The following is a 15,209-nucleotide window of genomic DNA, read 5'->3' as shown; positions in this document are numbered from 1 at the left end:
ATGTCTTTTTGGAAATGGCCCCAAGTACCTGACCCAAAAGCTACAACTTTATAAACCAGAGCGTTCTCTGCGCTCAAGCAATCAATTGCTACTAAAACCCCCTCTCATTAAAAAGACCAGAAAAGGCGGCCGCGCCCTTTCCCTTGTGGGGCCGACCCTGTGGAATAACCTGCCCTTCAGTCTCAGACAAATCTCAAACCACCTATCCTTTAGGAAAATGCTTAAAACTAACCTGTTCCTAGAGGAATAACTGGCCTTAATTGAGCTACTAAGAATCTAGCTCACCTGCAAAGTTCACCCTCCACCATCCTGGCGAGCAAAGCGCGGAGATACCCCGACCGGGGTCGATTCCTGCGCGATATAAGAAACAAAAATAAATAAATTAAAGCCACTACTTTCAGACCTGAAGTCCAAACAAAGATTCTGGACATGGCCTTTGACGCAGATTCTTTGTTTGGCAAGCACATTGATGAGGCCCTCCTAGCTATTAAAACCGGCATGGATACCGCTAGATCTTTAGGCGTGGGTCTTTCAGAGGCGCAAGAGGACGTGGTCTTACGTCAAGAGGAGGATACCAAAACCAACAAAATCGGCAGTATCAATCTCAATATCAACAGCCTTATAATCAGTCATCATACTGCCAATCCTCAACGGTAAGTTTCTCCTGTCAGGGCGGTCGAAATCAATCACAAAATCAAGGTCGAGACACTAACAGGAAACCCTGATCTCAACAGGGCGCCAACCAAATTACCCTCCATACTTGTGGGCGCGAAGATTTCAACCTATGTGCACAAGTGGCACGAAATTACTTCAGACCGATGGGATCTGGACCTTGTCGCCATGGGCCACACCCTGGAATTTCTCAAACAGCCACCTTCTACTCCGCCCAGGGGTCCCTCTCCTCCTCATCTTCACTTACTGTACAAAGAAGCCTTAACAATGCTCCTCAAAAAAGCGATAGAGAAAGTTCCATCATCTAAAAAAGGAACAGGTTTCTATTCTTGTTTCCTCCTGATCCAAAAGGAGTCAGGGGAATGGCGACCAATTCTAGACCTCCGCAAGCTCAACAAATTCCTCAATAAGCAAGGTTTCCGGATGGTCACGCTTTCCGAGATTTTAAGCTGTTTAAACGAAGGAGACTGACTTCTCTGGATATGGAGGACGTGTATTTCCACATCCCTATTCACCCCATACATCGCAAGTATCTTCGATTCACAGTGGCTGGCGCCCAGTCTCAGTTTAAAGTGCTCCAGTTTGGCCTGAAATCAGCACCAAGAATTTTCAAAAAGTGCTTGGCACCAGTAGCAGAAGCATTGATATCTCGAGGAATACAAGTGTTCCCTTATCTCGACAATTGGCTCCTCAAAGGGCCTTCGGAACACGAAACCAACGTGGCCACAGCAGCATGTCTCCATCTCTTCGCTTCACTGGGGCTGGCTCAACGAGAACAAATCGCAGTTGCATCCACTTCAAGTCATTCCTTTTCTCGGAGCAACGCTAGACACAGTCCAGTGCAAAACATTCTTGTCACATGATCGCCAAATACGTCTCCAAAAATTAGCCACTATAATTTTAAGAAGGTCTGTTTCCGTCCGGATGTTTGCATCACTCCTGGGGATGTGCTCTTCTGCAATAAATCTCATACCCTTGGCAGGGCTCAAAATAAGGACTCTTTAGGAATAACTACACCTTCAATGGCAGCAAGCCTTGGGGTCTTTCGACGATTCCATCAGGTTCACGCCGCGCATGATAGATTCTCTGATGTGGTGGTCACAAACAGCGAATCTGGCCCAAGATCTCACATTCCAGCAGACCATTCCAAACTTTGTTCTAACAACTGACCACTCCATGGAGGGATGGGGAGGTCACTTGCAAGATTTGCAAATTCAGAGAAAATGGTCTCAAGTACACAAACAGCAGCATATCAACAGACTGTAGCTCCGCGCCATCTTTCTATCTCTGCAAGCTTTTCTCCCTAGGATTGCGGGTTCCTCCGTGCAGGTCCATACCGACAATACAACCCGCATGTATTACATCAACAAGCAAAGAGGAACAAAATCAACTACGCTCTCGCAGGACTCCCCGGTCTTCCTGGGTTCCGGGCTGTTCTTCCTGCTTCTTGTGGTTTATTACTGCTGGCGCAGCTCTGTCTGGTCTGTTGCCTTCTGTTTATGGCGGGCTAGGCTTTTTTTCCCTAATTTCCTTGGGCCCACTAGGCTTTTCTTCTTCCTCTTCCTTGTCCTAGCATTGGATGGAAGCTCTGTTGCATTGTAGGGGTGTGGGGTGCTTCGGCCTCCCTGCCCTTGTCCTTGGTTCCTCTGTTGTGAGTGAACGGGCTTCTTCAAATCCTTTCTTCTTCCCACATCCCTCTTGGGGTCGGTGGTGTTCTGCTTGTGGGGGTTCCCCCCCTTGCCTGGGAGGATGAGGCTCTTCGCCCTGTCCATTGGAGTCCCCTGTGGGCCTCCCTCTTCTGTCCAGGCTGGTGGGGTCCTTCCGCAGGCCCTCCTTCCCCGTGGGTATGGCTAGGGTATCTATTTTACGTGAAGGAATCTGAAGCTAGTAGTCTCTATCAGATGTAAGAGTTACTAACCTCCGGTAACGATGTATCTGGTAGAGACGATTCTAGCCGCAGATTCCTTCACGGCCCGCCCTTCCTCCCCGTTCTGCGAGGACCCTTTGGCTTGCCCTTCTGCACTCGCCTCCCGGTGGATGGCTTGAGTGCGTGTATTCTTTCGCTCTTTGACGAGCCGTTATCTTGCTTTTTGTTCCTTCCTCTTCTTGGCACGGTTGAGGTTGGATCTATAGGTACTCCTGGGCTCCTCTGCTCCGGTTGCTCCAGGATTGAGGCTGGCCTTCCTTTGCCCCTCCCTTTCCCTCCCTCTCGTTTTTGAAGGTCCTGCCTCCTCTGCTACCCTCTGGGCTTGGGTCATGTAGTTGTGCCCTGCCTCCCTTGGGGGGGGTAGGGGGTGGGGGGGGGGAAGAGGTCACACTCTGTGCTGGGGTTGCCTTGCAGGTCTGTCGTTCCCCGTTTGTCTTGGTACTGGTTTCCCTTAATGGGTCTTGGTTGGGGTTGTAGTCCCGCTGCATGTTGTCATAACATTTTGCATATGTTCCTTGTTTTAAGGGGGGTACTGTTTTCATGACTGGCAGGGTGGCTGCTCAGGGCTGGGCTCTGTTCTTTCCCCCTTCCCTGCTTTGGGTGCTGCCATGTTGGCACTGCTCCTTATGGTGTTCTTCATCACCATTCCTTTTTCTTTTTCGCACACTGTTCCCATGCTTCACTCTTTCTCTGCTGGCTCCGTGTTGTGGCGCGGAAAAGTTCTCCAAAGAAAACTGACTTAGGCGCACCAGGGTGGGACTTATGTGATCTCGCTGACGTCATGTATGTGAACGAAGCTCGGGCGGAGTCGCGTGATGCCGCCCCCCCGGCGCGTAGGAATGGGGAAACACCCATTACAGCGATGTCAATATATCACGGTGCCATCACACCGCGATGTTTACATCGCAAGGTAAATGGCATCGCATGCATTTACTGCGCATGCCACAACGGAGCGATGACATTAGCATCGTAGGCATGTACAACTCACATCGCAAAAGAGTTTCTGCTATCCACGTTCTCCTTACTGTCTTTTACGGTAAGAGTTTCTGCTATCCGCGTTCTCTTTACTGTCTTTTACGGTAAGAGTTTCTGCTATCCGCGTTCTCTTTACTGTCTTTTACGGTAAGAGTTTCTGCTGTCCTCACTTTGATCCGCTATCCACGGCGAGAGTTTCTGCTATCCACGAACCACCCCGATTCTAGGGTTCCGGGCAAGTATTAGATTTGCATTATAGCATGCGACGTGTTGGTATGCGGTGTTAGTCTTTTGCATTGTTTTCTATTGGAATGCGGCGTGATTGGTTGCGTTGTCATTGCTTGCGATGTAAAGGGACATGCGATCTAAAAACGGCGAAGTGAGGGCATGCGATGTTACAGTTTGCGATGTGCCGTCATACAACCGTAGGAAGGCTGTGGCAAAAAGTTTTCCGGATTCAGTCTCACACCTGGGGATAATTCTACGTGAAGGAATCTGCGGCTAGAATAGACTCTACCAGATACATCGTTACCGAAGGTAAGTAACTCGTACTTCAAGTCTATGTACTGCATTTACTAAGTAGTGCATATCTCTGCATCCATACTGTAAATCAAACCAAAGTGCATATACAATTATAACTCAAACTGTATTTCAATTGCATTACTGTAAAGTATGTATTGCTTACCTGTGCCAGGCTTGCTTGGTTCTATAAAATAAAATAACTAAAAGAATATTTGTATCCAAAAACAATTGGTCTGAAGTTCAGTCTTTGAGAGTGAATTAATTTGCTGACTGGGTGTGTACAACAAATGCTTAACACTGTCCTCTGATACTGCCTTCATGCTCAACCACACTACCACAAATAGAGTGTGAGGTGTTATCTAACTTTACCTCTGCCTTCCTTTGGGGAGCCACTGGACTCTGTGCACACTATACGTCACTTTGGTATAGTATATACAGAGCCAGCTTCCTATAACCAATAATTGGTATAGCACAGACTCTGTGCACACTATACGTCACTTTGGTATAGTATATACAGAGCGAGCTTCCTACAGCCAATAATTGGTATAGCACACAAACGCCAACTCCCTACATAGCGTCATTAAAAAGGGGAGTTCCTGTCTTGTACAACTATCAGTCTGCTCGATGGGTGTCAGTGCACATGTTCACCTAGTACTATTCCCTTGAATTACAGCTCTGTGGAGAGCATCATGCTGCTGCTCAGTCCTGCAAGACATTTGGGTTTAAATCCACTTCTCAGACCCTCCACTTTTTATTAGGTATGCCTAGGGATCTGATCTACAGATGAAGAATCTGCGGTTAGAAATATGCATCGGAGGAGCAAGTTACTTAACCTTTGGAAACATAACTTCTGGTGGATGCTTTAACTGCAGATTCCTCAAAGCCTTTTCGCTGAGTAGAGTGGACGTCTGCACATTCTGTAAACTTAATTAATTTTCAAGGCACTCTCCCTTGCAGTTCATCTTAGTTGAACGACGTCTGAGGGTGTGTAATATGAACAATACAGAAAGTGACATCACTGTGCAGGGGTAGAACATCTATGCAGCTTTGCTCCATCATGTCTGGGACAGCACGAGATCATTGCAGACGCAGGCGCACATGGGAACTATGCTTTAAAGATCTGCGGAACCAGTCTGGCGCCTGGGAATATTATTCAGGTGAACAGTTTGTAGTTATATAGAGTATCCGCCAGAATCCGTGTTACTGAAGGAACCAAAGGAGACAACTGAAATCGGTATGCTGCTCTGTGTTAATGTCCAGAGGTGGGACGGAGTAGCAGTGGAAGTTGATGGCTCCACCTGCCTGCTCATTTGAGTTTCTGGATTTAGTCTGACACCTGGAGCACTTCACAGGGTGAGGAATCTGCATTTACAGATAATGTCCACAGCAAGACTGTTACCAGTGGCAAGTAACTTATTGGTTCGAGGCATGTGGGCTGCTGAATTCATATCTATTGCATTAGATCGCCGCCTAGTGTTGGGTCCGGATGATTGCACATTGTTGTCCTGGAGAAGTCTTCGAAGTATCACGGGATAGGTGGCTCCTCCCCTGGACTACAGTGCGCATGGGCATCCTCTCCATCCTCAGATTGTTTTTTTCCGCCATCGGGTTCGGATGTTAAAAGCTTAGCTCAAGTTAGAAAACTTTTTCTCAAAGCCAAAAGGCTTTGGCGAGCGTCGGTATCGTTTCGATCGGTATCGATAACATTTATCTACAGGACATCAACTATCGGACGGCTTCATTCACCTCTCGCATCGAGTTTCATCGACGATGGAGAGTCGAGGCCTTTTCAAAAGGTGTCCGCTTTGTAACGCAAAATATGCGCACAACGGCGTCCACCCTGTGTGCAACAAATGCTTGTCACCGGACCACAATGAAGACCAATGTATGGCCTGTGCCCGGTTCAGATCAAAGAAGACTCTTCGGACCCGACGCGCGGCTCGATTGCAATCGAAGAGGCCTGCGCCGGAACCAGATAATATCTTCGGGACCGGAGACGAAGAAGTCGTCGAGATACCGGACCGAGATGAAGCATCTGAGCAGGAATCCGTGCATGGATCCGACTATGAGGCCGATGAAGAGGAGTATCTGGAAGACGAGGAGAATTATGAAGTCGTCGACGAGGTAGGAGACGTCGACGTTCAGGCCCTTGGGGCCGAGGAAGATAGCTCAGAGGAGCTAGGCCCAACCGTCGATACGGGGGCCGATGGACATAATATCAATACGGCTCAGGTCGAGGGATCGCCACAAGGCCTTACCCAAGATCTACCTTCGAGTTCAACAGCCCCGCAACAAAGCCCGGCTTCGAACATTATTATTGAGCCATCGGTTTCGAAACCAACTTTGGTTGATCTCAGGAAAACGAAACCAAAGCCAGCACAGTCGAAATCGAAACAGAAAGTGCAACTGGCTCTAATCGGCGCCGAGGCCTCACAACCCTCGGAGCCGACGAAACAAATAAGGGACTTCGATGCGGGGAGCTTCCAGAAGGCCCTCGACTCGAGTAGCGGGGCGCCAAAGGCCACGGTGAAGATCGTCGAGTCGAAGACGTCGGCACCAAAGAGAGCCGCTACGCAGCTCGAATTGAGACAGAGCTCCACTCCTCGATCAATGACGGGACCGGAGTCGAGCGTCGGTTCCAGGTCAGATGCAGCCACGGCGCATGCGGCGCATAAGGCCCAAGACATGGCCCTACACGTCGGGGAGTCGATTCAAAGAATCGGAGACAAGGCTTTGTCGGCGGGACCGAAGAAAGTCACAACTTCCAAGTTAGTCACCGCTACCTCGGCGCCAATAAAATACGGTTTACCACCGCCAGTGAGGCCGAAGATGTTCGAGCCAAAACAGAGCATTGACCCCATAAAAAGACCTGCATTGACACACAGGCCTGCATACGAGACGGAGGATCGAGAACCGAGGAAGTTCATCGACTCGGAAACGGGGAGACTGTCTATCTACAAAAGGAAAATAGTCCCAGAAAAACCCATGGAGTCTTTCAGGATTCCTCTTAAGAAAAAGAGGGGGTCACCAGTGATGGTCGAACACTTGCACACATATGAGCAGGAGCCTCAATCCTTTTCCCCTACATACTCAGATGTAGGGGCATGTGACAATGATGATGATGCAGATGACGTTATGATGGACACAGGTGGTGATGATCAGAACCACCCATGGGCAGACCCTGCTGACCCAGGTAACACGCAAAATGACCCTGATACTACGGTCTACAATTTCAAAACATCACCAACTGAAGACACTACAGCTTTCAACGCTCTGATCGAAAGAGCTGCGTTAAATCATGATGTTGATCTTCATAGTGATACTGTGGAAGTGGACTTCCTTGTGGACACTTTCTCAACTTCCGAAAGAGCAGTAAATGCACTACCAATGCTCATGGGTGTTCTTAAACACGCCAAGGACATTTTCAAAGAAAATACTGGAGCAAGGGTAGTTAACCCGAGGATAGAAAAGAAGTATAGGCCGGTGCCCGTGGATCTTACCTATATTAAAGGTCAATTGCCTTTGGACTCTATGGTGGTTGCAAATGCAAGAAAGAGGGTGAACTCGCAGACAACGGGAGAGGCGCCTCCGCATGATAAGGAGTCAAAGATACTGGAAACATCTGGCAAAAGAGTGGCAGCACAGGCTGCAAACATCGGGCGTATTGCTAATACTCAGGCGCTTCTGGCCAGATATGATAGGTCACACTACGATACTCTGGAGACATTATTACAGCACCTCCCAGAACAATTCATGGAAGGAGCAGAGCTGTTGGTTCAGGAGGGGAAGCTAATCTCCAACGCTTCCATCAAGTGTGCACTAGACACAGCTGACACTGCAGCTAGGGCTATAAACACTAGCGTCATGCTAAGGCGACATGCTTGGTTAAGGATCTCTGGTTTCAAACCAGAAATACAGACCACCATTCTTAATCAGCCAGTTAACACTGACTTCTTGTTTGGCCCTGAAGTTGATGCCACCCTAGAAAAAATTAAAAAAGACACGGAAACTGCAAAATCCATGGGAGCTCTGCAGTCGCAGCAGTTTCGGGGTGGTTCCTTTCGTCGCTCCAATAAAAGGGGACCCTCAAGGGGCCAAAACACCCAACAGACGCAGTATAACAAGGGAGGTACACAATCCACCTACAATAAAAATCCCAGGGGTGGATATAGAGGAAATAACATCAAGGGCAGAGGAAGAGGAAACAACAACTCCAGATCCTCTGCCAATACCAAACAGTGACGCCTTGTCACTGCCCCCGACCATCTAACACCTGTCTGGGGGAGACTACAACAGTTCCTGTCTGTATAGAAATCCATCACCACAGACAGGTGGGTACAAGATATTATACAGAACGGGTATTGTCTAGAGCTTACAGCCACTCCACCCAACATTCCACCAAGACACCGTCCTATGTCCGCAGAGCACTTACTCTTATTGCAGCAAGAGGTCGTCAGTATGCTGCATAAAGGAGCCATAGAGCTCATGCCTCTAGCGGAGCAAGGAACAGGGGTGTACTCTCTGTACTTCTTGATTCCAAAAAAGGACGGGTCTTTCAGGCCCATACTCGACCTACGACCTCTGAACCAATACATTCTTTCAGAGCCCTTTCACATGCTCACCTTACAGCAAGTCCTACCGCTTTTAAGTCAGGGAGATTTCCTCGCAACACTGGATCTCAAAGATGCGTACTTCCACATTCCCATGCACCCTTCCCACAGAAAGTATCTCAGGTTCACCATTCTGGATCAACACTACCAGTTCAAGGTCCTCCCCTTCGGAGTGACGACGGCGCCCAGACTATTTACCAAGTGTCTGTCGACAGTGGCGGCACACCTAAGGAGACAGCACATACATGTCTACCCTTATCTGGACGACTGGCTTATTCAAGCAAAGTCGGCCCAGCTGTGTGCCAGCCACGTGTCCCACACCATTCACCTCCTTCACGATCTGGGATTTTCAATGAATTACCCCAAGTCACGTCTTCAACCCGCCCGCGTACGGCAGTACCTGGGCGCAACGATAGACACTCTGGCAGCCAAAGCTCAGCCAAATTCAGTGCGGATACACAGCATGCAATTGTTGATACAAAAGTTCAGACCTCAACACTCGCTTCAGGCAAAAGTGTTCATGCAGTTGATAGACATGATGGCCTCCTGCATCTTCATAGTCCCGCATGCGAGACTACATATGCGCCCGCTTCAGGAGTGCTTGGCACGTCAGTGGAACCAGGCTCAAGGGCAGTTAAAAGACCTAGTGTTGGTGAGCGGTCAGGCATACAACTCTCTGCATTGGTGGAATCCACATAACCTTTGCAAGGGCTGACCGTTCCAGGAGCCTGTGCCACAGATTATACTGGCAGCGGACGCATCTCTCCAGGGATGGGGAGCTCATGTACTCCATTACACAGTGCAGGGACTATGGACGACACAGCAGAAGAAGATGCACATCAACCTTCTAGAGCTGATGGCAATCTTCATGGCACTAAAAGCCTTCAAAGTACATCTGTGCAACAAAGTCGTGCTTAGCCGGACGGACAACATGACTGCCATGTACTACATACAGAAGCAGGGAGGAATGCACTCTCCACAGTTGTCTCACCTGGCTCAGAGCATGTGGAAGTGGGCCATTCAGAGGAACATCTTCCTCATGGCGGAACAACTCCCAGGCAAGGACAACCAAATGGCGGACCTGCTCAGCAGGCACAGCCAACAGATGCACGAGTGGGAGATACATCCATCAGTACTCCAGCCGTACTTCCATCAGTGGGGTCATCCAGAGATAGACCTATTCGCCACAAGGGAAAACGCAAAATGCCAAAGCTTCGCCGCCAGGTTTCCACATCCGCAGTCACAGGGCAATGCGATATGGATGAACTGGTCAGGCAGGTTTGCGTACGCTTTTCCCCCAGCGCCATTGATTCCGCTAGTGGCACGCAAACGGAGGCAACACTCGATGACACTCATCCTGGTTGCTCCAACGTGGGCACGCCAACCGTGGTACACCACGCTCGTGGAACTTTCCGTGGTGCCTCATCAAAGGCTACAACTAACACCCAGACTTTTAACGCAGAGCCATGGTGAAATTCAGCACCCAGATCCGCAACAGCTCAACCTGGCGATCTGGCTCCTGAGGTACTAGAATTTGGATACCTCAACTTGCCCCCAGACTGCATGAATATCATAAAGGAAGCAAGAAGACCCACGACTAGAGCATGTTATGCGGAGAAATGGAAAAGGTTTGTCATATATTGCAACAATAATGACATTAACCCACTAGCTGCATCTATTCAAAACATTATTTGTTATCTGCTGCATTTATACAGATGTAATCTGGCTTACAGTTCCATCCGCATACATCTATCCGCAGTAGTAGCCTACCTGCAAAACAGGCAGCATCTATCCCTATTCAGAGTACCTGCAATTAAAGCCTTTCTTGAGGGACTCAAAGGAGTAATCCCTCCAAGACTTCCACCTTCACCAGTCTGGAACCTCAACCTGGTTCTCACAAGACTCATGGGGCCACCCTTTGAACCTCTACATTCCTGTGAGATTCAATTTTTAACCTGGAAAGTGGATTTCTTAGTAGCCATTACCTCACTCAGAAGAGTTAGTGAACTCCAGGCGCTAACCATTCAAGAGCCATTCATACAAGTTCACCCAAACAGAGTTGTTTTACGTACAAACCCCACTTTTATGCCTAAGGTGATTTCGCAGTTCCACATGAACCAAACCATAGAACTGCCGGTTTTCTACCCAAATCCAGAAATGTTGCAGAGAGATGCCTACACACATTAGATGTGAAAAGGGCCCTCATGTATTATATAGACAGAACTAAAGATTTCAGAAAAACGAAACAACTGTTCGTCGCCTTCGCTCCACAGCATAAAGGCAATCCCATTTCAAAATCAGGAATAGCCAGATGGATCGTTAAGTGTATACAAATTTGCCATGAAAAAGCTAAACGCACTTTAACGATCACTCCACACGCAAGTTAGGAGCATCCATGGCTTTCCTAGGGAACATTCCACTAGAAGAGATATGTAGAGCAGCCACATGGTCCACTATTCATACATTTACGAAACACTACTGCGTAGATGTACACTCTAGACAGCAGGCAGCTGTAGAACAGGCTGTTCTCAAAACTCTTTTTCAGACTGCTGCAGCTGGCACGGGCGGCCGCCGCTAATGGAGGGACTGCTATGTATTCTATGCAATAGATATGAATTCAGCAACCCACATGCCTCGAACCGAATATGCTACTTACCAGTATGCATCTGTTCTTGGCATGTAGGGCTGCTGACATTCATATCGCCCACCCTCCTCCCCGGCGCCTGTTGCAGCTGTAGCATTCAGAATTTCTATTTAGCATGGACATCACTCACTGTATTACACTCCATCTCTGCCACAATGGCGAAAAACAATCTGAGGATGGAGAGGATGCCCATGCGCACTGTAGTCCAGGGGAGGAGCCACCTATCCCGTGATACTTCGAAGACTTCTCCAGGACAACAATGTGCAATCATCCGGACCCAACACTAGGCGGCAATCTAATTCAATAGATATGAATGTCAGCAGCCCTACATGCCAAGAACAGATGCATACTGGTAAGTAGCATATTCAATCACACACACAAGGGGAAAGTATAGGATTAGGTAGTCCTCCAGCAGCTGTACAGATTAAAAGGCATGGACTACTAATCAGCTACCACCACTGCCAGTCTTCATGTAACCCAAATGATGGCACCTGTATGTGCCCTCAGTGAGAATGAGGGTAAATGTTAGTGAGATTGTCTCCACTGTCTGTCAAAAACAAGTTGTTCTGAATCAATATGAAATATATGTTCCTAGTTGCCACCCAGTAAATGTAATGAAGGCGCCTATGCTGAAAAGAATTAGGATCACCGGTGATTAACTTTGTCTTGCTCTATGTGCAGAGCGAATGAGAGACATAGACACGCTCAGTGGAGCTGTAACTTAAGTGTATTTCAGTACAGTGCCAAACAGTTATGTCACGAAGGACACCCTCCCACGCCCGGTACAGTGTAGCCCACTGGTGCTGGTTTCGATACCTTCATTGACCGCAGCCCGGGAACGCGTACTCGCTGGACTTCCCACTTTGGTGTCTGCCCAACTTCATGATGGTGGAGTAAACTGCCAGCAACCCATATTGGATGCAGTCATCCCTCGTGAATATAGGGCAGTTGTTTGGAGCATTCACAGGCCTATATGAGATATACGAGCTCCCGCCAGGACAATTCTTAACACATGCCGCCTTTCGCTATTCATGGACAGTATTTGGGGGGAGCCAGACGCTGAACCATAAACTATTAAAGCCTTGCATACGATCCTGACGTGGAGCCGAAACATCGTAGGATTACAAATGTATATCGTGCACAGAGGCAGGGAAAAACTCTGACAGCGCTTAGGACTAAAGATTCCCCCTTCTGCCTTCTCCCCTGGTCCACAGTCTATTGCAGCATTCTTAAAGTCTCTAGAAATGCCTGCCTGAAGCTGCTGTGGTTTAATGATGTTCACCAAACCTACCTGGCCCCACCTAGGCTACATCTGGGGTTTAGATTGCCCTAGATGGGTAACGGAGCAGGCAGATTTCTTTCACATGTCATGGCAACGCCCCACACTCCAACCCTTTTGGAGAGAAGTGTGTGAGATACTTACACATGTAACTGGTAGAAGACCTATCAAAACACTGAAAATGTCTATTAGGACTGATGACCCTCCCTGAGACAGACAACGTCGATAGCAAATTCTTAGATTTAGCATGTGCGCTTGCAAAATGTGCAATAGTGATTAATTGTAAAGCTGCTTCCTATCTACACATGCACGCTTGGGAAATAGAACTATGCCGGTGGGCACAGGCAGAGGATGATGTAAGTAGACACCTACGGTATAGGGAAGGACAGAACACACACACATTACAGGCTGAAACACAATACTACTTACCCTGGACCCAGGGTCAGACTTTAAACCACCATAGATTACCAGCATATATCTATATTTACCCTGGGTTACTGCAGGCGTACCCCCAATGTTGCCCCTCATTTCTTGAATGGCTTAATCATTCACATTACGGATCCTCTGCCCATAAAAATGACTGAACTCCTGTTCCCGTCAGAGTTGCCCTCTTTCATGCTACAGCGAACTCCCTGACATCTGAGTGTTATTACTCCAATTGATGCTACAATTCTCAAGTTTTTGTATTGCAATACTGTGTGCCACTGTACAACAATACATTGTTCATGTTTGAACTCGTGTAAACATGCAATAAAGAAATTGTTTTTTAAAGATACCTTCCTACGCATACCAAGTTGTGATTTACGAAATGTATACATTACTAAATGTGCAGAGTGAAGTGAAACACATTCATGTGACTTCATACAGAGGAGAATACTGCATGAATAAAGCCCAGCTTTTTAAAATCTTTAATTTAGTCTATTAAATGCCATCAATGTGTTTTCTCCCTTTAGGTGCCAATGAATTAGCTGTGCAAAAAGCCAAAGCAGAAATCACCAGGCTTATAAAAGAAGAACTTATTAGATTGGTAAGTTGCTTACTTTTACTGTTTTTAGGTGTTATAGTTTAACTATTTTCGAACGGTTAAATGTGACATCATCATTTAATCCAAGTTTATATTTTTATGTACAGTAGGGAAATGTTTCCATCCACGCTTTCCACAGGTCATGTTTCAGTAAATCAAAGAACAAGCTACTATGTGAACAAAGCAAGCACGTCAGCTAGCTTTTTCATAAGTGAAGGGAGGGAGAGAGGGGGTCAGCAAGCTGTCCCCAAGTTTGTGTTAAAAAAAAGTTAACATTAGTGAATTTTGCAGTACGTGTTGCCAAACGCAATATTTGAAGATAGCTTCACTTTGACTAATTTTCACAATGAAACTTTATAGTTCTCTTGCTGAATACTTTGTCTGTAAAATGATGATATTGTATGTATGTTTGTGATTTATAGATCATAATCCTCTTAACATCTTTATATTGGAAAAGCACAGAAAAAGCTACATACAGTTTTGATGTAATTTCTTCATAACCGGCACAAAAACCATGTACAGTACAACATTTGCAGCGTCCCCATCTTCTCACCCAAGACCATCTAATAGGTTTACGGCCCACATCTGTATCTATACTGCTTTGGCAGACCCTTTTAATTTTTCCATTGTATCCATCACTGTGTAGCTATAGTTAAGCCCTGGTTTCCGTAGATTTTTTGGGTTGTTAATCAATATATCTGAAAGAAACAGGTTAGTATTAGATTCCTTACCTTAGAATATCCCCAGGCGTCAGTCTGGATCCGGAAACTTTTGCGTAGCAGTACCCCTGCGCGTCGGTAGGCGTCGTCTGCAGGCGTCCCCTGCGGCTCCGCGTCGTCGGCGTCGTGCGCCGTGATGACGTCGCTGGAGTATATAGACGCCGCCTCCGCGCGCTGACGTCAGTTCTTCTTTTTTCCGCGCCAGTTAGCGCAGATCCGAAGAGCAGTACTCAGGTCTTTTGACCAAGTTTTTTGTTAAAATCTAACTCTTTCTTCAGGTGCCGGTAGGATGCCCGGTTTTAAGAGTTGCGACGGGTGCGACCGCCTGATGTCGGTCACCGACCACCATCGACTCTGCCTCCGGTGTCTGGGCGCGGACCACGACGTGGAGTCCTGCGTCGACTGCCGGGCCTTGACAAGTAAAGCTAGGCGGGAGCGGTCCCGCAAGCTGCTCGAACTCCGAGTGTCGGCCCCGCGTCGAGAGCCGTCCCGGTCCGGTCGGAGGTCGAGGGAGCGGTCGAGGGAACGATCGCGGAGCCGCCATGAGCGCTCCGGGAGTCGCCACCATTCCTCCGGTTCCTCAGGTAAGCGACACAAGAAGTCGGGGCGTCGTCATCGTACCCCCGACGCCCGCGTGATGCGGCCGGGGGTTCGGGTGGCCCCACCCGCGTGGGTCGCCGACGCCGTCTACCCCATACCCGTCGGTCCCTGGGGAAGGCGCGTCGCGCGAGATTGAGGAGTTCCTCATGGCTATGAGGGCGATGTCTCCTCCGGCGGGGCCTACGGCGCCTGCGGGCCCGTCGGTCCCGTCTGGGAGCCCGAGCGGTTCGGGTGCAC

At 48.2% G+C, this 15,209-nt stretch overlaps 1 protein-coding gene across 2 annotated transcripts in view; it reads left to right on the top strand.

Moving 5' to 3' along the window:
* The window catches only part of DDX46 (DEAD-box helicase 46), a 1,223,843-nt gene that overhangs the window by 1,200,041 nt on the left and 8,593 nt on the right, over nt 1–15,209 (top strand). For both annotated transcript variants that reach the window (XM_078653270.1, XM_078653271.1), the window contains exon 22: nt 13,583–13,656. In XM_078653270.1, coding sequence (XP_078509396.1) covers nt 13,583–13,656 — 74 coding nt within the window. The remainder of the gene's footprint in view (nt 1–13,582; nt 13,657–15,209) is intronic.

Source organism: Lissotriton helveticus, chromosome 7 (assembly GCF_964261635.1).
Source record: "Lissotriton helveticus chromosome 7, aLisHel1.1, whole genome shotgun sequence".
NCBI classification, from domain to species: domain Eukaryota; kingdom Metazoa; phylum Chordata; class Amphibia; order Caudata; family Salamandridae; genus Lissotriton; species Lissotriton helveticus.
The sequence above is the reverse complement of the archived record's forward strand: the minus strand, read 5'-3'. Positions and strand labels throughout refer to the sequence as shown.